This window comes from Thermobia domestica, chromosome 6 (assembly GCF_964235325.1).
Source record: "Thermobia domestica chromosome 6, izTheDome1.hap1.1, whole genome shotgun sequence".
NCBI classification, from domain to species: Eukaryota; Metazoa; Arthropoda; class Insecta; order Zygentoma; family Lepismatidae; genus Thermobia; species Thermobia domestica.
In genome coordinates, this window is record NC_137459.1 from 286,402,044 (window position 1) to 286,425,698 (window position 23,655).

At 38.4% G+C, this 23,655-nt stretch overlaps 1 protein-coding gene across 3 annotated transcripts in view; it reads left to right on the forward strand.

The window, feature by feature from the left end:
• Positions 1-9,716, forward strand: part of wash (WASH complex subunit washout) — a 109,446-nt gene extending 99,730 nt beyond the window's left edge. For all 3 annotated transcript variants that reach the window (XM_081762865.1, XM_081762863.1, XM_081762864.1), the window contains one exon: positions 8,912-9,716. In XM_081762865.1, the coding sequence (XP_081618991.1) occupies positions 8,912-9,073 (162 nt within the window). In that variant the 3' untranslated portion in view covers positions 9,074-9,716. The remainder of the gene's footprint in view (positions 1-8,911) is intronic.
• The last annotated feature ends 13,939 nt before the right edge of the window (positions 9,717-23,655 follow it).

Here is a 23,655-nt window from a genome sequence, read left to right on the forward strand (position 1 = left end):
ACATAGTCTTTCATCGCGGATGGTCCTCTCACGTCTTTGAGACCATTACAAGGTCTAGATACTTACCAAGGAAATGCCAGGCTGTAATCCGTTCATCCATTCAGACGAATGCATTCTGTGCACTCCCAGAAAATTTCTTCTCGCCATGATGACTGATGGTCGACTTGCTGTCCGACAAGATGCATTACATAAGATTCTTAGTGCTCGAGAACACGAAGCAGAGAATCTCCATAACTCCATTAGATATAACATCATTCCTAGACTGAATTTTGAGGAAAACGATTACACTGCAATGACCTTTTGGGAAAGCATTGATGTTTCAATGACTGTACTACCAGTAAGTTCTATGGACGGTACCAAACAAACAGCTCATGGTCAAACTTTCACTTCCTGACAACACTGTGCCAGAATGGTCCTTCACCGTCCATCCGTGCCACACGGTGGCAGTAGAACGGATAGTGAAATTGGTCACTGAAGAAGCCTCCCGAGTATGTGCCAGTGATGCTAGAGGCGGAATAATCAAGTCAACCTTACTTTCTAGGCAAGCTGCGTCTAAATTTCAATCAAAGTCCCAATTTGTGACAATTTTTCCTGACAGTGACTCATCGGTTCAGTTCATCCGGCCCAATATGTGGTTGGTTGATTGGATAGGCCTAGCGGAGGAGCCCTAGGTGAAGCCACCTCTACATGGTGGGCGCTAGGTCACTTGGCCAGGCTATATTGCCAGGTGAGCGAGGAACTGCACAACCGCTTAACTGTACTGAATTTGCCCCCTTTTCTGGCCCCAGAGGAGGCACCCTTATTCCCCCAAAGCGCATATAACTGGCATTTTTATACTTGAATGTCAGTTTTCATAGCAACTGATATGTATTTAGTCAAAAATATGTTTACTTTAACGTAACTAAAATTAATGAACAACTTTGGCATTTTTTGCAATTTTCAAGTAAATTTTGAAACTTTGAGGCAATAGTTCTCACAGAAGATATTATCTGATTTTAAAAAAGATCTATACCTGAAATGTCCATGTGGATTGGCCACTTTTGCCAGGTATTACATTTCGTTCTGAGAAAAAAGTGGTAAAACGCTGCACTCTAGTATAATACTCCTGAGACCATGAATCGATTGCAGAAAAATATTCCTCGCTGTCTATTACTATTTTTGTTCTATGGCGATAAATATTGAAACTCGAAATGATTATTTTTAATTACTTCTGTTTTGAATAGAGGGTTAATGGAGAAGACAGGACCTGTTTCTGGGGTGCTGAATCGATTGCAAAATCCGCATCTCGATATCTCCTATCTCCTACGGACGGACAAACTCGTTCTTTAAGACTTCCGACACTTATGCATAGCATAGTTTGAAAATCTAAAAATATCAGGTCATAAATTTTGTATATGAATTTACAAAATGAAACGAAACGAGATTTTTTTCGATAGTCGAAACTAGAAAAAAAAAAAAATCCTTCGAAAAGAGAGACAAGATGTGACTTTCAAAATTTAGATAAGGAAACCCTATTTCTCGTGTCGACTCGTGAACACCACTATATCAGACGTATTTGTTATTATATTGGTAATAGTATTCGAACTGTGTTATACAATAGGCTTCAGTATTTATCAAAATTGGAGAGTGCGTCTATTACAGTACATTCCTTAGGTTTTGCTACAGTCAATAGTTACTATTTATATAACGCTTATATTCTATTGCTATAGTATTTAGTCAGTGCTCAAGGGGGACGTTTATGCTTATTGTGTTACATTGATCTAGTTTCCAGGAAAATGTTTACTTTATCTGAGTTACGGAAAAGTAAAAGAAAAGTGTGTTGTGAATTTTTTTTTAAAAAAATGACCGAAAAAAAGGAAAAAAGGAAGAAGAAAAAATAGTCACTGACCATCCCTTTCTTACATAAGGCAACGTCGTACAAGCATTGATGGATCGGTTTTGCCAGCTGGAGAGTTGTCCGCTGACGTTATTTGAGTGCTGTTTTGTGGTTTTTGGGGGAAAGGGACCATGCCTTTGAGTTTCTTAAACTGTATAAGAGGATAGTGAACAGAGTATACAATCGCTCTATCGCTTCTGAATTACTCTGGAATATATATTTATACACATGCTTCCAAATATATATAATGTGTGTTTGTGTGTGTGTGAGCAACGCCTTTTGCGTTGCTCCTCTATTTTCCTAATTCGGCTAACATGCTTGTTCATGCCTAAACTTGGATTAGGTGTCATCGCGATTACAACCTAATAGTTTGACGAACCCAAACTATAGATTCGATTTCAATATCAGTCATTTGAGACATTTTGTTTCTCACTCCTTCTCAGCCCCATGCCGATGGGGACTAAATTTGGGCTTCAACGCTATCGGAAGTGTAATTATTTATCTCAGCGACATGGAGAACTTAGGAACCGGCATGAATATCGGTCATTTTCGATTACTTTTACATGTTAGCCCCTTTCTACCACCCTAGGAGTGCTAATGCAAGTTAAATTTAGATTTAAATGCTATATGAATTATCACCAATCAACCTAAGGACCATGAAAACTACGAAATCTATACTGATATCGGTCGTTTTCTATCATTTTATACGTTACCTCCTTTCAGTCTCCCTAAGTAAGCTAGGGGATCTTACCCCTACGTGAGGCTGAACTTGAACTTAAGGGTCAACGGAACTGCCACCAATCAACTTAAGGAATCCGAAAACTATGGATTCAACATTAATATCGGTCGTTCTTTGTATCATTTTCATGTCTGCCAATTTCGCTCCCTACTAGGAGTACAAAGGAGGTCCTGCACTCACTGGGGGCTGAACTTGAAAGTAAATGACATGAGAATTACTACCAATTAACTTGCTTCGCTGAAAGCTAATGATTCGACACTAATATCCGTCATTTTCAATTACTTTTATATGTCACTTACCGCCCACCCCCTCCCCAGGAGTACTAACGAGGGCTAAATTTGGATTTAAACAGCATCGAAAGTGTCACAGTGCACCTCAGTGATTCCGAAAACTACAGATTCTGCACTAATATCGGCTGTTTCTGATCCCTTTTATACGTATCCCTCTCCCCATTGGTGTGCAAGGGGTCCTACCTTACGTGGGGGGCGGAACTTGAGCTTAAATTGCATCGAAACTGGCATCATTCAGCTCATGGACCCTGAAAACCATGGATTAGGCACGAATGTCGTCGTTTTCGATTATTCTTCCAGTCCCGCCTTCCACCTCCTAGATATGCTGAGAGACTTAAACAGCGTCAGAAGTGTCACAATTCACCTTAGGAACCCCGAGAACTGCGGTTTCGATGCTAATATCATTCATTCTTTTTATTATTTTGACACTTTTCCTACTTTGCACGCCTTTCTAGAAGTGATACGAGATCTTATACCACTAGGGCTAAACATGTACTGGAAGGGCAGCGACATTGTTACCAGTTAACTTAGGGATACCCAAAACTATGGATTCGACACTAATATCAGTCACTTCCAATTATTTTTACATGTTACAATTCAACCCCCCCCCCCCCCCCCCCGGAGTGCTAATGGCGACTTATATCGAGCTTAAAAGCCATCCGGAGTGTTACTTATTTACCTAAGTGACACCGAAAGCCATGAATTCAACACTAACATTGATCATTTTCGATCATTTTATGTCTGCTCCTCCCACTTTCCCCTAGGAGTGTTAGGGGGGGTCTTGCCCCTACTGGGGGCTGAACTTGGACATAAACGACATTACGACTGCTACCAATTAACTTAGCGACGGTGAAAACTAATGACTCGACACTAATATGCTAACTAATATCAATCGTTTTCGATATTTTTACGTGACAATTTCATCCCCTCGGGGTGGCCCCAAGCGTAGTCGCTAACGCTCTCGCCTTCTGTGCAAGCGGTCCCGGGTTCGATTTCTGCTGGGGGCACTCAGTCGAAAAAGTATGAAAAGCTTTTTCAGGACAGCCATCCTGAATGAGGTTTTCCTGGGTTTTTCTCATCCACATCAGGCAAATGCCGGGGTGGTACCTCACATATATGTCCCAGGCCACTTCCTTCCTTCTCTTTCCCCGGATAGTGTGCTCGCATCCCTCATACGTGACGGGCTAACATGACCATCGCTGCCGAAAGCCCAGCAACCTAATTCCTAAATCCTTTACCCCCTCGGATGCTAATGGGGGCTTAAATCGGACTTAAACGGCATCGGAAGTAACACTATTTATCCAAGCAATCCAGAAAAGTATGGATTCAACACTCCAGAAAACTGTGGATTCAAGACTAATATCAGGCATTTTCAAATTTTTATGTCTCCTCCTGCCTTCCCGAGGAGTCTTAGGGTCTTACCCCAACTGGGAAGTGACTTTGGTTTTGAAGGCCACCAACACTATCACTAATCAACTTTCGGACTCTGAAAGTTCGACACTAATATCGCTCATTTTAAATTATTTTACATGTCTCCATCTCCCCCTTCTCAGAAGCTAATGGGAGCTGAGTTTGGATCTAAACGGCATCGGAAGTGCCACTCCCACTCTTCTTAGGTGTACTAGGGGTTCTTACCCGACAGTAATCTTCTCCAGACTATAAGGAATGTGTACACAAGTTTGGTTAAACTTGCTCGAGGCGTTGCAGTGTTACGTTCGAACACACCCACGCACAAACATACATCCATATAGATTTCATAGATTGGCGAGAGTTTAATGGCGATGCTAATATAACAACATTTTCTCCCTGATCCTTAAATGTTATTGAGTCATTATGAATAAATCAAATAATTCACTTACTTTTTCATGCAATATGTCGTTTATTCCAAATATTTCAAATATTTAACGTGGAACAACGTAAAGCAGTATAACTTAAGTCTTTTTTTTTTTAGAAGAATCAACAAGTAAGTCGTCGTCATGGATACCAAAAACATTCCATTATCTATATTACAAAAATATTTTTATCCTCTTCTTCTTCTATCGGAATAGCAGGCTAGTGCATATAAAAATCAAGTATCGCCCAAGAAAAATTACAAGCTTATTGCAAGAAAATGATACGACGAAATGCCCACATTTCGTTGTACTAACAGGGATTATTTGTTCTCGTCATAATATGAGTCAGAGGTCAGCAACTATATGGATTGCCTTCGGAAAATTAAACATCTTCTGTAAAACACTAGAATTGCTATTGGGTTTGTAGGGGACACGGTGGCTCAGCAATAGAGCGCTTACCTCTGGTGCGCTGGTTCCATCTATAGCAAATGTTTGTGGTGACAACATCGTGTTCGTGGGTTTTCTTGGGGGTACTACCGTTTCTTCCCACGTTCTCATTCCACCAATTCTTCCATCATCGTTCATTTGCTTTAATCATCTTGTCCCTTAGCCTAAAGGCATAATCGCGGAACGTTAAAATGAGATTTCATTTCATTTTCATTATTGGGAACGAAATGTTCCTCTTTGGTGTCTGGTGAGAAACTCTTCTCCGCAACAAAACACAGGGATGGGCTAAGATCACGCTTCTAACGTCACAAACTTAGTACACGTTTAGTAAAATGGCTGGGATACCGAAACAATTACGGGATAGTGCTTCGTTGAACAGGTCCGTAAGATAGTGTACAGAACACATAATTGCGAGTAATTTTTCTTCCCGACTTCAAACTGAGACATTGTGTACAGTAGTCCAAAAAGAATAATAATAATTACAAAGTGTTTCGGCTAGAAATAGTAAATTAACGTACGTTCGCCGTTCATTTGTAAATATCGTTCCGGTGACACAACATTGCAAAATGAACGCCGTAGACACCGACCAAAGTCATGTTCGGATGAGCTTCTCTGGAACACCGCGGAAGAAGACTCTTGGAAAAATGTTCTTGCCATTGCAGATAAGTTGAGGCATACACCATGCCACTGTCGTTCGGTGGCTTCGTACAATTAGTAAGATAAAAAGTTGAACTCATCGATGCCACATAAGCTGACACCGGCCAACAAGAATCGCCATGTAGAGGTATACAGTTCTCTGGGTATAAGGAATAGCCGGGAAGACTTCCTGCAACGGATTGTCACGTGAGATTAAAAATGGATCTGCTATGAGAATCGTAAACGTTCAGGAGAATGGTTGTATTGTGATAACGTCCAAGACGGTTTCCTAAACCACCTTTCCACCCACGGTTATGCTGGTATGGTGTTCTATGAGCATCATGTGTTTCTCAGACGAAGTGAACCATCAATGCAGATCGTTCAGTGCTGTACTCGATTAAGTGCACTGCAAGCTTGCAGCACTCAAAGAATGGTGCAGGCTCTCCATGAGTTGCAGTATGAAACCCTTCCTCACCCATCCTTCTTCTCCACTGTATTTTCCTCTCAGTACCATCTCTTCCGGCGTCTCGAGCATTCCTTGGTAAAGAAGACCTTTCATGATGATCGAGCGGTGCAACGTGCGATGGAGGACTTCTTCGCATCGCAGACTCCAGACTTTCTTCTCCACGAAATCCAATCGTTAGCTGAGCGATGGCAAAAGTGTGTAGTTGCAGACAACAATAACAAGAACAACAAGTGTACCGTATATAACGACAAGTAACTTCCAGCACCAAAAGAGTAAATTATAGTGTTATAAACGATATCCGTTACGTGAAACAAAAATGCATTTAAATTCAAATCTGCGTAGATCTATTTGTTTACATTTATGATTAAGTCGTTTAAACCTACGTAATTTAAATAAAAATACAAGTTTGTTTTTTGCTAACAGAAGCTTCAGTCTTAGTACAAATCACAAAGTGGCTATTCAGGTTTATATTTGTATTGAATCGTATATTAAAATATTCATATGGAGCTATGATGCAAGAACAAATAGTGCTTTTCGATTGACATCCACAACTTTTGAAATGGTGCACTGAGACATGAAACTTTACATTCACTTCCCGCAAGGGAAATATTAACAGCAGCAAAAGTCAGGAACAGATGCTGTAATTGGATGATAATGTATGCATACGTCGACCGGAAAACATCCCAATGGTTACTGTGGGAAGAAGCCAGTATCGGCCATGGCCGAGGTGGTCGCCACCAGACCACCAACTTGAATTGAAGTCCATCAACTTGAATTATTTTCTTTTTTACTGTCTTCTTTTTTTCCTTTTTCTTAATGGGAAAAGACATGCAATATATCGATAACATTAGCAAAAGCTCAGAAAAACGGTGTTTGCATTAGATTTTACCTGAAGGCAGTGATGTTGTTGGTAATCGAAGTTAACTGCAGAAACATTTAGATATAATGATTCGTATATGACCATTCTTAAACTGTCCCCCGTCATGAGTCAGTGTGAGTGCCTACTGTATTTCCATTCAGCGTGTATCCGAAGGAGAACGTCAGGCCAAATATCACGCGATTCACGAGTGCGCCGTAAGTAATGATGTCCCTTTAACAGCATAACTCCAGGTAGAAGCCTGTTCGTGTGAGGTCGTGGTAACGTGGAGGGCACTCAATTGATCCCCGATTGGTGCGGTTGAGCGGGGCGCCATCCTCCTGGAAGGATTGTGAAGTGAGCTATCAGGTGAAAGTAACGCCGACATAACGGACTGGTCCAACAGCTACAGATCTTTTAGGTCATTGAGAATACCTTTCAACGAAATGGTCCAATGAGTCGTCCCTTATATCCCTCACCACAGTAGGAGCTTTTCGTCACCACTACCCTTGTAGGTTCAACCCATAAGGATTCGAGTCCGATCATTATCAGAGGTTTTGGTGATTTACCCCCCCCCCCCCCATTGACAAAAAAAAATCTTTGTCGGAGAAACAAATTTTAATAAGTAGATCGACGTCGTCGTGCTGGAGTATGATATTGACATGTTCTGTAAACAATATCCGGCGATTGGTATCATCCTCCGTAAGATGAGGTATCATCTACAGCTTGTGAAGATGCTGCATATTTGCCTACAGGATCCTCATAATTAATGTTTGAGAGACAAGAAGTTTTGGCGGTCAGCCGATGGGTGCTGCATTCTGGGCTTACGCAAACTAATGCCTGTGTGGCTGCTGTCCTAACTTTATCCACTGACGTCCCTGGTACACCCTAAACGATGTTTGTTGCCAGCTGAACAGGTCTGGTACGACATTTGTAACATTACAGGAAACATTGATTACCGATCATATCGATGACTGGCAAGATCTGATGTCCCCCCGTTGAACCTGCAACTGGGAAGAAATTCTCGATTATCAACATTATTGCTTTCAAGTTAGATCTGATCAAACAACGTTTATTTTTTTTTAAAAACTTTCGTTAGTGTCAATCGATATATCGAATATCCCTTCCCATTGAAAAATTGTACTTTGATTCAAGATGGCAGTAGGGGAATGATGGCTCAGTGGTATAATGCTTACTTCTGATGCGTAGGGTTGCTGGTTCAATGACGGCCAAGCAAGTTTGTGGACAGCTTGTGTCCATGGGCTTTTTCGGAGTACTCCCGTTTCCTCCCAAATCTCATTCAACCAATTCCATCATCATTCACTCGCCTTAATCATCGGTCTCCTTTAGCCTAAAGGGCATACTCGTGTTCATTTCATTTCAAGATGGACTTCCAACATGGTATTAACTCGGTCATGTGGCCAAAACCTTTGCCCCCACCCACAATCACCATTTCGATGTTCATTCTGTCAACATATGCATACACTTACTTACAGTATATGTTCCAGACTTTTCGGACCACCCTGTAATTGCAATTATCCTATTTCATGATGCATGGTGTGTTATGGTTTTTTGATTATTATTATTATATTCTTTCTTCTCTCCTTTAAACATCGTTCCTTGTTCAAACCAAAAAGAGTTTAAAGGAACTTCAGCAGTCTGAAAAGTAAATTGCATCAGTAAGTGTCACATACGTAAGTTGCATGAATGTATATAGTATTATACTGAATTTATACAATATTCAGATATGTATGTTGTTTTTATTTTAGGGAATATCTGGTGTTAATAAATCGGAAAAACAAGATGTACCAGGAACATCCCATTTCGGAGCAAGCAGTGCCATGGAAAAAATATCTGCAATGATCCCACCACCGCCGCGTGTGGAAGCATCTAGTAGTACAGGAGATGATGATGATGATGATTGGAATTAATATAGATGTTTGATCTTGTGATGCGTATATATACTATATATGTTTGTTTGGTTTTCATGTAATAATATGAAATTGGACTGCAGAAGATTTGTTGTGTTGTAGCAGAATTAAACGTTGTTCTGATGAGTAAGAAATACCAGTGTTGAATGCGTATTTTTGAAATACAGTGTCGTACGAATCCTTTAAAAATGAATATTCCATAGAATTAAAGGTGCTTTTCGTAATTATCTTACCAATTCAGTATCTTAGTTCCATAGTTAAGTTTTGTCATGATGGATAACGAAAGTAGTATTTTAGGATTTATATCTCTGTGATTTATGAGTATTGGACCACTTTTAATGAGACATCGGGGCTTTCGAAAGAAAATAAGATATAGTAAATATTATCTTTGAGATTTATAGAGTTATGGCTAGGTATTTCAACATGATTTGTGATGTCAGTGCTGGTGAGAATAAGATTTGTTTACAATTATTAACATTGTTATTCTTGATATGGCTTTAGAACACAGAGCCTGGAAGAGTACGTTTAATTACCTTGACTTTCTCCCTGCTTAGTAATTGTGGCTTTTTTTTTCTTTTTTTTTTTTTCTTTCTTTTTACAGGGTAATTATAATTCGATAGTAAAACTGCTGCTGTTGTCGAAACTTTTTATTTATGTTATTTAGTTATCCATAATTACGTTTATGTACCCCACAAATATCCTACCTGTGTAGGTTTCCGTTGTCATACGAACGATATCTAACGATAGTTTTCATTATGATCGAATAAGTAGGTCTTTTGTTTCCGATTCCAGATCAGTAGTAATGCAAACTCAGTGTTCTTGGCTGGGCAGTTACGGCATAGGAGACTACTTGCAAGGTATATACTATTGTGATTATGGGACCCACCAGTGTTCGAACTTCTGACCGTCGCAAACTCGTACCAAGTTGTTGGTCCAGAAATCGGATGTTATCGATCACCATACGTTTAATGGATATCATGTCACTTCCTGGAAGAAGGCAAAACCATATATTTCTAAACTAAAATAAACATCATAAATTCTTCTTTTCTCCAATACTGGTTAGCTAGGTTCTCTTAGAAACCAACTTTCATGTTGATACTTCCAACCGAAAACTAGGAAGAAATCAATGGTCAGGTCATGTTACCACAACACTTCACCGTCGTATATACACCCAGGTTACCAAGGTCATTTGTTTTTTTAAGATTGGTTAAAGAGTGTACTATGTCTGCACGATCCTAGAATGGAACTAGAACATATTCTTGTACTTCAAACTGCGCTCTTTGCTCTGATTAGAATCAGTTGCAAATACAATAAGTTTATTCTTGTTTCTCTCGAAGTAAATGTAGAAGCAAGAAGTAAACTTTGAGGGAAGATACGGACGTGGATGGATGCATGAACATGTGGTTTGAGATACTTAGCGCTCAGTGCATCTACATGAGAACTTCCTTCTAGCTTGCGGTGGACTGAAACGTATATCCATATCTACATACATATATACTAATGCACTATAGATCATCGTGGGATTAATTTTGACTACCACGTGTATGCTCATAAGATCACTAGTCCCATGTGCTTGTGAAAGTTGCTCGTTGCAAATACCCTTTCTACGGTAGATATTCGAACCTTACCCAATATCGTTTTACATACGTTAGCGAACAAGGCGGAAGCTTTCGAAAAATTTCCGTACTTCGAATTTGCAACGAGCAACTTTCACAATGACATGGAACTATATGTCTCATGGGAATACACGCGGATAGTCAAAATTAATCCCACGAAGATGCATAGTGCATTAGTATATATGTATGTAGATACAGATATACACTCCAGTCCACTGCAGAAGCGAAATATATCATTCTTGAGTGACGACCCTGATGTGGATGGACGCAAAATTATGTGGTTTGAAATACATAGTGTTCAGTGCAGTACGTCGGATTTGCGCATGTATTCTTTATTATTATTTTTCTTCACCATGAATTTTGGGGGATTTACTTTAAATATCTGCATATTTGCATATGAGATTTGTAGTACTATGTGCTTGTTTAAGTAGCTTGCAAAATTTTCGAAGGGTTCTGCATTTTTCGCAGACATATCTAAAATGATATTGGAAGTGGCTCGGATATCTAATGGTGTAAAGCACTGGTGAAAATCATTACTCTTGGAATACGACACAAACGTGGACAGACGCATGACTATGTGGTAATATATAACTAACCTTCGGTACATCTGTAAGAGAACTTCCTTCTAGCATATACGTATATTTTTTTTTTTTTATTTTTTTTTTTTATGCAATATCAATCTCCTAGAATTACTTTTAATCACCCGTATATTTGCTCATGAGATCAATCCACTTGTGGAAGCAACACGTTACAAATTTAACGTTTGGCGAAGGCCTTTTTAGAGATCTGTTTTCTGCCGTTCGTTTTACTGGATCGTATACGAGACCTAGTCCCATGTGGTGAGTATGTAGATCCTTGCAAATTCGAAGTTTCAAAATTTGCCGAAGAATTCCTGTTTTTTTTCGCAAACGTATCAAGAATGATATTGAATTTAGTTAGGGTATCTACCGTAGAAATGTTGTAGAGAAGTGGTCAAACTTATCGTTCCTGGGATACAACCCAACTATGGACAGACGCATGACATTGTGGTATTTTATGTCTAGAGTTCGTTCGTCTAAAAGACAATTTCCTTCTAGCGCGCGTTGGACTGCTACGAACACATACCTTTTATGAATGCAGTATCAATCTTCGTGGATTAATTTTAACTATCCGTGTATTTAGCCATGGACCATATGGTTGCGGAAGTAGCTCGTCGCAAATTTAAAGTCTCGAACTTTGCGAAGGCTACCGCGTTCTCCGCGAACGTATCTATGATGACGTTCAGTGGTCTGCATGTCTACCTCACACAGGATGTAGAGCAGTGGCGAAAGAAGGGCGTTATTCTTGGGATACGACCCATTTATACATGGATGCATGAGTACTTTGTATAAAATACTTTCGGAGAATGCACATGAGATCTTTTTATAGCGTTTGTTTTACTGGATGGTATATCTCTCTTTTTCTAATATATATACATATATATAAACTTGAAATTTCATACACAGTATATATATATATATATATATATATATATATATATATATATACTGTGTATGAAATTTCAAGTTTCGAGATTTTTCGAAGTGTTTTTCGCAAACGTATCTTGAATGATATTGGGTTTATTCGAACATTTCCCATAGAAATGGTGAAAAACCTAATTCTTGTGGCTTGACTTAGGCGTGGATAGATGCATGACTAAGTGCTATTTTTTATTACCACTTGGTGCAACAAGAAAATTTTCTCCTAGCGTACTTTGGATTGCTATCTATAATGACGTTCGGTGTTTCCGTACGTCTAACGTAGAAAGACCGTAGGGCTGTGACGGAAACACACTATTCTTGAGAGAGAACTCAGATGTAAATCGACGCACGAGTATTTTGTGAGAGAGAATTTCTGTGAATAGACATGAGACTTTTTTTCCTAGCGTTTGTTTTACCGGATTATATATATACAGCAAACTGTTAGCATGTTCCTCGACGTAACCAGTAGTCCTATGTGATGTTGTATGTAGGTCGTAGCAAATTTAAGTTTCAAAGTTCATCAAAGGGTTGCGCGTTTTCCGCAAACGTATCTACAATTACATTGTATTTAGTTAGGGTGTTTTCCGATGTAACCATTAGTCTCATGTGTTGTGTATGTAGGTCTTTGCAAATTTAAGTTTCAAAGTTTATCAAAAGGTTGCGCGGTTTTCGCAATTATCTGGAATGATATTGGGTATACTTTGGATGTTTAACGATATAAACAGTAGTCTAATGTCCTCTGTATATAGGTAGTTGCAAATTTCAGTTTCAGAATTTCTAGAAGTGTTACGCGTTTTTCGTAACGTCTCTTTGGATTTAGTTCGGATGTTTTCCGATGTAAACAGTACTCTCATCTGTTGGAGTTGGAGGTCGTTGCGAATTTCAAGTTTCGAAATTTTTCGAAGGATTCGGTATTTTTCGAAAACGTATCTAGCTTGATATTTGTTTTAGTTGGTAAATATTTTCGCCATAACCAGTAGTCTCATGTGCTGTGAATGTAGATCGCTGGAAATTTCAAGTTCCGAAATTCTTTTGAAGGATACCCCGTTTTTCGCAAACGTATTTAGAATAATATTGTGTTTAGTTTGAAATTTTTCCTATGTAACCAATACTTTCATGTGCTCTGTATGTAGATCCCTGCAAATTTCAAGTTCCTAGTTTTATTAGTTTTAGCAATTTTCACAAACATGTCTAGAATATTAGGATTAGTTGATGTGTTTTTCAGTGCAGCCAGTGGTCCCATGTGCTGTGTACGTAGGTTGCTACAAGTTTCAAATTTCAAAATTTTTCGTAGGGACCTTATACTTCCAAAACGTATCTACAGATATTGGGTTTATTTCTTCCGACGTAACCGGTGGTCTCATGCATATCTTGGTCGCTACAGACTTCAAGTTTCGAAATTTTTCTGAAGGTTTCCGCGACCTTCACCATCACATCCAGAATGACAGTGTGTTTACTTCGAATGTTTGCGTATATAGCCATTAGTCTTATATGCAGTGTATGTCGGTCGCTGCAAGCTTCAAGTTTCGAAATTATCCAAAAGTATTTAGAATGATATTGGATTAGTACAACGTTTTACCATATAACCACCACTCTCATGTAGTGTGGGTGTACGTCGCTCCAAATTACAAATTTCGAAATCTTTTTGAAATGTTCCCTGTTTTGCGCCATCGCATCTAGAATAATATTGTTTTAAGCTCTAATATTCGCCACCATAACCTGTTGTCCCATATGCTGTGTATGTACATCGCTGCATATTTCAGTTTTCGATATTTTTCGAAGTGTTCCTCCTTTTCCGCAAACTTATGTGGAACGATATTTGACTCAGTTGGAATATTTTCCTTGTAACCACCAGTCTTATGTTCTGTGGGGTGTAGGTTGCAGGAGATTTCAAGTTTCGAAATTTTTCTAAGGACCCGCGTTTCTCGCAAAAACATCTGGAATGAGATTGTGTATAGTTCGGATGTTTTCCCATTCAACTAATAGTCTCATGTGCTATAAATGTAAGTCGCTGTAACTTTGTTTTTGACATTTTTCAAACAGTTCTGCTTTTTTCGCAAACGTATCTAGGACAGTATTTTATTTAGTTCGGATGTTTTCCGATGTAACCACAAGTATCATATGCTGAGGTTATAGGTCGCTACAAATTTCAAGTTTCGAAATTTTACGAAGGGTCAGGCGTTCTCCTTAAAAATATCTAGAATGATATCGGACTCATGTGCGATGCTTTCCGATGTAACCAGTGCAGGCCTCATGTATTATGATGTAGGTTCCTTCAAGTTTCTAGTTTTTCTAAGGGCTCTGCGCTTTTTCCAAAGGCTTAATTTTCCTATGTAACCAGTAGTGTCATGTGCTGTGGATGTAGGTAGTTGCAAATTTGAATTTCGGTCATTCTTCGAAGGATCCCTTGTTTTTCCGCAAATATATCTAAAATGATCTTTGATTTATTTGGGATATTGTCCCATGTAACCACTAGCGTCATATGGTCTGTGGTTGTACGTCGTTGTAAATTAATATTTCGAAATTTTCTTCAAAGTTTCCCACTTTTCGCAGACGTATATTGAATGATATTGTATTCAATTTGAATGTTCTCCTATGTTCCCAAATCTTTAGAAGGTTTCCGCATACTGAACAAAAATATTTCCTATTATATTGGGTTATTTCCGATTTAACCATTAGTCACATGTGTTCCGAATGTAGGTCGCTGCAAATTTCAATTTTCAACACGGTTCCACGTTGAAATGGTTCCACGTTTTTCGCAAAGGAATCTAAAATTGTATTTTGTTGAGTTCGTACGTTTTCCCATGTAACCGTTAGTCACATGTATTGTCATTGTAAGTCGCTGCAAATTAGAGTTTTCGACAATCTTTGAAGGATTCCTTATTTTCCGCAAACGTAACAGAACGCTATTTGATTCAGCTGTGATGTTTTCCCATGCAGCCACAAGCGTCATGTGGTATGGTTGTACGTTCCTGCAAATTTCAAGATTCGAAATCTTTTCGAAATGTTTCCTGTTTTGCGCCAACGCATCTAGAAAGTTATTGTTTTTACTTCTAATCTTCGCCAATATAACCTGCTGTCCCATATGCTGTGTATGTACGTCGCTGCAAATTTCAATGTTCGAAATTTTACGAAATTTTCCGTAAACTTACCTGCAGCGATAGTTGATTTAATTGGAATATTTACCTCTTTTGTGCTGTGGGACATAGGATTCCGCGTTTCTTGCAAAAATATCTGAAATGGTATTGTGTTTAGTTCGGATGTTTACTAGTTAACTTTTAATCACACGTATTGTGCATGTAAGTCGCTGCAACTTTGAATTTCCAACATTCTCCAAATGATTCCTCTTTTTTCGCAAACGTATATAGAAGATATTTGATTTAGTTCAGACGTTTTCCCATGTAAACCATAGCGTCATATGGTGTGGTTGTAGGTCGTAGCACATTCCATGTTTCGAAATTTTTCTAACGGCTCCGAATGTGCACAAAAGTATTTATAATGATATTGGCTTAGTACATATATTTTCCTATGTAACCCTTAGTTATATCTGTTGATTGTAGGTCGCTGCAAATTCGAATTTCCGACATTCTTCGAACGATTCCTTGTTATTCACAATCCTACTAAAACGATATTTGATTTAGTTTTGATCTATTCTCATGGAACCACTAGCGTCATATGGTGTGGTTGTAGGCTGCTTCAAATTTCAAGTTTCGAAATCTTTCTGAAATGTGCACTGTTTTGCACCAACCCATTTAGAGTGGTACTCCTTTTAATTTTAATGTTCGCCAATACAACCTGCTATTTCATATTTTGTGCATATACGTCGCTGCAAATTTCAGTGTTCGACAATTTTTCCGGTTTTTCGGTAAACATATGAGGAACGATTTTTCATTGAGTTGGAATATTTCGCTTGTCTTATATGCTGTGGGTTTCGAAATTTTTCTAGGAATTCCGCGTTTCTCGCAAAAATATCCGGAATAATATTTTGTTTATCTCGGATATTTTTCCATTTAAATTTTAGTTACATGTTTTTTGCGTGTAGGTCGCTGCAAATTGAATTTCCAACAGTGTTCGAAGTATTCCTTGTTTTTCGCAGACGTATCTACACCAGTCTTTGATTTAGTTGGAATCTCTTTCCTATGCAACCACTAGCGCCATGTGGTGTGGTTGAAAGTCGCTACAGATTTCAACTTACGTAATTTTCTTGAAAGGTTTCGCCTTTTTCAGAGACCTATCTGGAATCATATTGTATTAAATTTCAATGTTTTCCTAAGATGCTTTTGTTGTCATATGCTACATATCGAGGTCGCTGAAAATATCAACGTTCAACATCTTTTAAAATCTTCCGTCTTTTGCGCGAAAGCATTTAGAATGGTATTGCTTTTAATTTTAATATTCCCTAGTAGAACCTGCTATCCCATATCCTGTGTATGTATGTCTCTGCAAATTTCAATCTTCGACATTTTTCAAAGTTCTCCGCGTTTTTGGCGAACACATGTGGAACGATATTTTGTTTCGTTGGAATATTTTCCTTTTAACCATCCGTCTCATGTGCTGTGGGATGTCATCTTTCGAAATTTTTGAAGGGATTTTGTCTTTGTCGCAAAAATATCCGGAATCCTAACTTTTTAATTTGATTTATTTCTATTTACCATTAAATCACATGTATTTTGCATGTATGTCGCTGCAACTTTGAATTTCCGACTTTGTTCAAAGGATACCTCGTTTTACCCAAACGTATGCAGAACTATATTTGATTTAGTTCTGATGTTACGATATTTATGTGGTACGATATTTCATATGTTACAAATATTTCCCTTGTATCCACCCGTGTTATGTGCTGTGGGATGTAGGTCGCGGCAAACTTCAAATTTCGAAATTTTTCTATTGATCCCGCGTTTATCGCAAAAATATCTTCAATGATATTTTGCTTTTTCGGATATTTTCCCACTGTAATTTTGGTCACATGTGTTGTGCATGTAAGTCACACTAACTTTCAATTTCCGATATTCTTCATAGAATTCCCCGTTTTGCGCAAACGTACCTAGAACGATATTTGAATTGGTTGTGATATTTTCCCACGTAACCACTACCGTCATGTAGTGCGGCTGTACCTTGCTGCAAATTTCAAGTTACGAAATCTTTCAATGTTCCGTGTTCTCGCCAGCGCGTCTAGAATGCTATTGCTTTTAACTGTAATGTTCCCCAATATAATCTGCTATCCTCTATCCTTTGTATATACGTCAGTGCAAATTTCAACGTCCGACATTTTTCGAGGGATTCCTCGTTTTTCGCTGATTTATCTACACCGATATTTGATTTAGTTGGAATCTTTTTCCCATCCAACCACTAGCTCTACGTGGTGTTGTTGAAATTGGCTGCAAATTTCAATCGACGTAATTTTGAGGAAAACTTCCCCTTTTTTCGAAGACCTTTCTGCAATCGTATTGTATTAAGCTTGAATGTTTTCCTAAGTTGCTTTTATTCTCTTATGCTACATATCGAGGTCGCTGAAAATATCAAGTTTCGATATCTTTTAAAATGTTTCGGTTTTTGCGCCACCGCAGCTAGATTTCTATATCTTTTCAACCTAATGTTAGCGCATATAGCTTGTTATTCCATATCCTTTGTATGTTCGTCGCTGCAAATATCAAGTTTTCCGCGTATTGCTAAACTTACGTGGAACTGTATTTCATTTAGAGTGAATATTTTCCTTGTAGCACCCGTCTTATATGCTGTGGGATGTAGGACGCTACAGCTGCAATATTCGAAATATTTCAAGCTGTTCACTGTTTCTCGCAATAACATCCGGAATGGTATTGTGTTTAGTTCGAATAGTTTACATTTACCTTTTAATCACATGGATTGTCCATGTAGGTCGCTGTAACTTTGAATTTCCGACATTCCTAAAAGGATTACTCGTGTTGCGCAAACGTACCTAAAACGACATTTGATTTAGTTCAGACGTTTTCCCATGTAACAAACAGCATCATGTGGCGTTTTTATAGGTGATTGCAAATCTTAAGCTACGAAGTTTTGAAACAGCTTCGAATGTGATGAAAAGTTCTAATGATATTGTGCTTAGTAATTACGATTACTTGCTAGACACTTAATTATATTTTTTGTGATTGTAGATAGCTGCATATACGAGTTTCGGCCATTCCTCAAAGGATTCCACGTTTTACGCAAACGTAACTACAACGATAGTTGATTAAGTTGTGATGATTCCCACTAGCGTCATATGGGGTGGTTGTACGCTGTTGCAAATTTGAAGTTTAGAGATCTTTTTTGAAAGGTTCCGTGTTTAGCGGCAACGCATCTAAAATGTCATTGTTTTTTTATTCCAACGTTAAGAAATATAACCTGCTATCCCATATCCTGTGTATGTATGTCGGTGCAAGCTTGATTGCTCGACATTTTTCGAAGTTTTCAGCGTTTTATGGAAACTTCTGTATATCATACACTTGGAATATTTTTTTGTAACCATCCATCTTATGTGCTATGGGATGTAGGTCACTGCAAATTTCAACTTTGGAAGTTATTCTAGAGATTCCATGTTTACCGGAAAAATATCTGGGGTAATGTTCTGTTTAATTCGGATATTTTCCCATTTAAATTTAGTTACATGTACTGTGCATGTAGGTCGCTGTAGCTTTGAATTAACGACATTCTTCCTCGATTTTCACAAACGTATTTAGAACGATATACTATTTAATTGTGATATTTTTCCCATGTAACCACTAGCGACATATAGTATCGTTGTTCGCCGCAGGAAATTTCAAGTTTCCAGATCTTTCTGAAAGGTTTCCTGTTTAGCGCCAACGCATCTAGGATGCTTTTTATTGTAAACGTTCGCCAATATAACCTGCCATCCCATACCCTGTTTATGCACTTCGCTGTAAATTTCAACTTTCGAAATTTTTCTATGAATTCCACGTTTCTCCCAACAATATCTTGAATTATATTTTGTTTACTTCGTATATTTTTCCAGTTAAATATTGATCACATACGTTGTACATATATGTCGCTGTAACTGTGGGTTTCCGATATTTTTCAAAGTTTTCCTCGCTTTTTGCAAACGTGCCCAGAACAATATTTTAATTAATTCTTATCATTTCCACGTAACAACTAGCGTCATGTGGTGTTGCTGAAGGTCGCCTTAGATTTCAACTTATGTAGTTTTGTTGAAAGGTTCCGCTTTTTACGGGGACCTTTTTGGAATCATAATGTATTAGGTTGGAATGCTTTCATATGTTACTTTCATTCTCGTATGCTACATATCGGGGTCGCTGAAAATATCAATTTTGGCATTTTCAAATGTTCCGTGTTTTGCGCGAACGCATCTAGAATGGTTATGCTTTTAGTTCTAATGTTCTCCAGTATAATTTGCGGTCTCATATCCTCTGTACGTACGCCCCTGCAAATTTCAATTTTCGAAAACTTTTGAAGTGATCTCTGTTTTCCGAAAACTTATCTGGAACGATATTATATTCAGTTGAAATATTTTCGTTTTAAGCACTCATCTTATGTGATGTGGGATGTTTATCGCTGCAAGTTTCAAATTTCGACATTTATTAAGGGATTCTTTGTTACTCGCAAATATATCTAGAACGTTATTTTGCGTAGTTCGGATATTTTCCCATTTAGATTTTGGTCTCTTGTATTGTGCATGCAGGTCGCTGTAATTTTTAATACATCACATTCAAAGGATTCCTCTTTTCGCAAATCTACTCGTATCTATATATTTCTATCTATCTATCTATCTATCTATCTATCTATCTATCTATATATATATATATATATATATATATATATATATATATATATATATATATATATATATATATTTACCAGCTTCATATTGTGTGATTGTACGTTGCTGCAAATTTCAAGTTTCGAAATGTTTTTCAAATGTTCCGTATCTAACTCCAATGCATCTAGAATGCTATTCATTTGCTTCGAATGTTCGCGCACATAACTTATTCTATGTCATGTGTATGTTTGTCCCTGCAAATTGCAATGTTCGAAATGTTTTGAACTTTTCCGCGTTTCGGGAAACTTACTTGGAACGGTATTTTATTTACTGTGAATATTTTCTTGTAGCACCCATCTTGTGTGCTGTGGGATGTAGGTCGCTGCAAATTGCAATTTTCGAACTGTTTCAAGGGATTCCGCGTTTCTCGTAATAACATCTGGAATGGTATTGTATTTAGTTCGGATATTTTGTATTTACTTTTTAATCAAATGGATTGTGCGTGTAGGTCGCTGTAACTTTAAATTTCCGACACTTTTGAAGGATTTCTGGTTCCGCTGAAAAGCATCTAAAACGACATTTGATTCAGTTCAGACGATTTCCCGTGTAAACAACAGCATAATTTGTCGTTTTTATAGGTCGTTACAGATCCCAAGTTTCCAAGTTCTGGAACAGCTTCGAATCTGCACAAAAGTTCTTCTAATGATATTGTGCTTAGAAATTATGATTATCTCCTTAACCGTTAATTATATCTGTTGTGATTCTAAGTCGCTGCATATATGAGTTTCCGACATTCCTCAAAGGATTCCACGTTTTGCGCAAACGTATCTACAACGATACTTTGATTTGGTTGTGATGATTCCCATGAAACAACTAGCTTCATAGTTGTGGTTGTACGCTGTTGCATATTTTAAGTTTGGAGATCCTTTTGAGTTTCCGTGGTTAGCGGCAATGCATCTATAATACCATTGTTTTTTTATTCTAACGTTAGCATATATAAACTGCTGTCCCATATCCTGTGTATGTACTTCGGTGCAAACTTGAATGTTCGACATTTCTCGAAGTTTTCAAAAATTTATGAAAAGTTCCATGGAACGATATATCATATACTTGGAATACTTTTCTTGTAACCACCCATCTTATGTGCTATTGGATGTATGTCGCTGCCAATTTCAACTTTCGACACTTTTTAAATGACTCCGTGTGTTTCGCAAATATATCTGGAGAGATCCTTTTTTTGGTGTTGTTGTTTTGATGTCTTCCTACGTAACCACCAACGCCATGTTGTGTCATATTACGTTCCTGCAAATTTCAAGTTTAAAAACCTTTTGGAAATGTTCCGTGTTTAACGCCAAACCACCTAGAATGCTATTGATATAATTCCAAGGTTCGAGCATCTAACTTGTTATTCTATATCCTGTGTACGTCTGTCGCTGCAAATCGCAATGTTCGAACTGTTTCAAGAGATTCCGCGCTTCTCGCAATAACATCTGGAGTGGTGTTGTGTTTAGATGCCATATTTTTTATTTACATTTTAATCAGATGGATTGTGCATGTAGGTCGCTGTAACTTTGAATTTCCGACATTCTTAAAGGATTTCTGGTTTTGCGCAAATGTACCTAAAATCATTTGACTTAGTTCAGATGATTTCTCATGTAAACAACAGCATCATTTGTCGTTTTATAGGTGGTTGCAGAATCCAAGTTTCTAAGTTCTGGAACAGCTCTGAATGTGCACAGTTTTCTCGTGATATTCTGCTTAGAAATTATGATTATATCCTTAACCCTTAGTTATATCTGTTGTGATTGTAGTTCGGTGCATATACAAGTTTCCGACATTCCTCAAAGGATTCTACGTTTACGGAAACGTATGTACAATGATATTTGATTTAGTTTTCATGCTTCCCATGTAGGAACTAGCATCATAGGAATGGTTGTACGCTGTTGCAAATTTCTAATTTGGAGATCCTATTGAAAGTTCCCGTGTTTAGCGGCAACGCATCTAGAATCCAATTGATTTTTATTCTAACGTTAGAAAATATAAACTGCTATCCCATATCTTGTGTATGTACGTCGCTGCAAACTTGAATGTTTGATATTTTTTGAAGTTTTCAGCGTTTTCCGGTAATTTCTGCGGAACGATATATCATACAGTTGGAATATTATTTTTTCGTAACCGCCCATCTTATGTGCTATGGGATGTATTTGGTCTAGGAATTAATTCGTGCGGGTGGACAAGAGATGGCGCAACGAACGGAGCGTCCCACAGTTCCGTGTATCCACACATGTGTTGCAAACCCCTGTCATCGCGTATCGTTCGTAGTATAGGGCAGTGGATTAAAGCGTCAACAACACCAGTTTGTAGTTAAGTGAACATGGCGCAATTTGTGCCTGATAAAGTGTTTTTGCGGGGTGTCCTGCTGCATTACTTTAACATGCAGAAAAGTGCGACTGAAAGTCATCGTATTTTGGTGGAAGTGTATGGTGACCATGCTCTAGCTGAGCGAACGTGTCAGAAGTGGTTTGCACGGTTTAGAAGTGGTGATTTCGGCTTGGCAGACCAAGAGCGAGCTGGGCAACCAAAAAAATTTCAAGACGAAGAATTGACAGCATTGCTCGAGCAGGATTCGTGTCAAACGCAGGAACAACTTGCAGCAGCATTAGGCGTTGATCAAACAACAGTCTCCAAACGCTTGAAAGGCATGGGAATGATTCAAAAGATGTCACATTGGGTTCCACATGAATTGAAAGACAGAGACGTTGAAAGACGAAAAACCATTTGCGAATTGCTGCTTCAACGACAGAGCAGAAAGGGGTTTCTGCATCGAATTATTACGGGTGATGAGAAGTGGATCCATTACGAGAACCCTAAACGAAAAAAGGCCTGGGTGAAACCAGGTGAACCAGGTCCATCACAACCAAAACGAGATATTCACTGTACAAAGGTTATGCTGTGCATATGGTGGGATATGAAAGGTGTGGTGTACTATGAGCTGCTGCAACCGGGTGAAACTATGAATGGAGAACGTTATCGACGACAATTAATGCGTTTGAAGCAAGCTCTGGCCAGAACACGACCAGAATGGGAGAACAGACATGATAAACTTATTGTTCAACATGATAACGCTCGCCCACATGTCGCAAACCGGTCAAAACCTATTTAGAAAATGTCGGATGGGAAGTTTTACCCCACCCGCCGTATTCACCAGACGTTGCTCCTTCGGACTACTACTTGTTCGATTGCATGAACAACGATTTGATTGGACAGCGGTTTACTTCTTCAGAAGATATCGAAACATGGGTCTCTGACTGGATCGCTTCCAAGGATGAGGACTTCTTTCGCCACTGAATCCGTACATTGCCTGACAGATGGGCGAAAGTGGTGGCTACCGATGGACAATATTTTTCTTAAGGTATTTGTGTATTTTGTGTTTGTACTACAGCTTCAATGTGTGCGTACCAACCGCACGAATTAATTCCTAGAACAAATAGATCGCAGCAAATTTCAACTTTGGAAATTATTCTAGAGATTCCGCGTTTGTCGGAAAAATATCTGGAACATTTTTTTTTTTACTTCGGATATCTTCCCATTTAAATTTTGAACCCATGTGTTGTGCATGTAGGTCGCTGTAACTTTGAACGAACGACATTCAAAAGGTTCCTCTTTTCCCAAACGTATCTAGAGAGATGTGTTTTTTAGCTGTGATGTCATCCT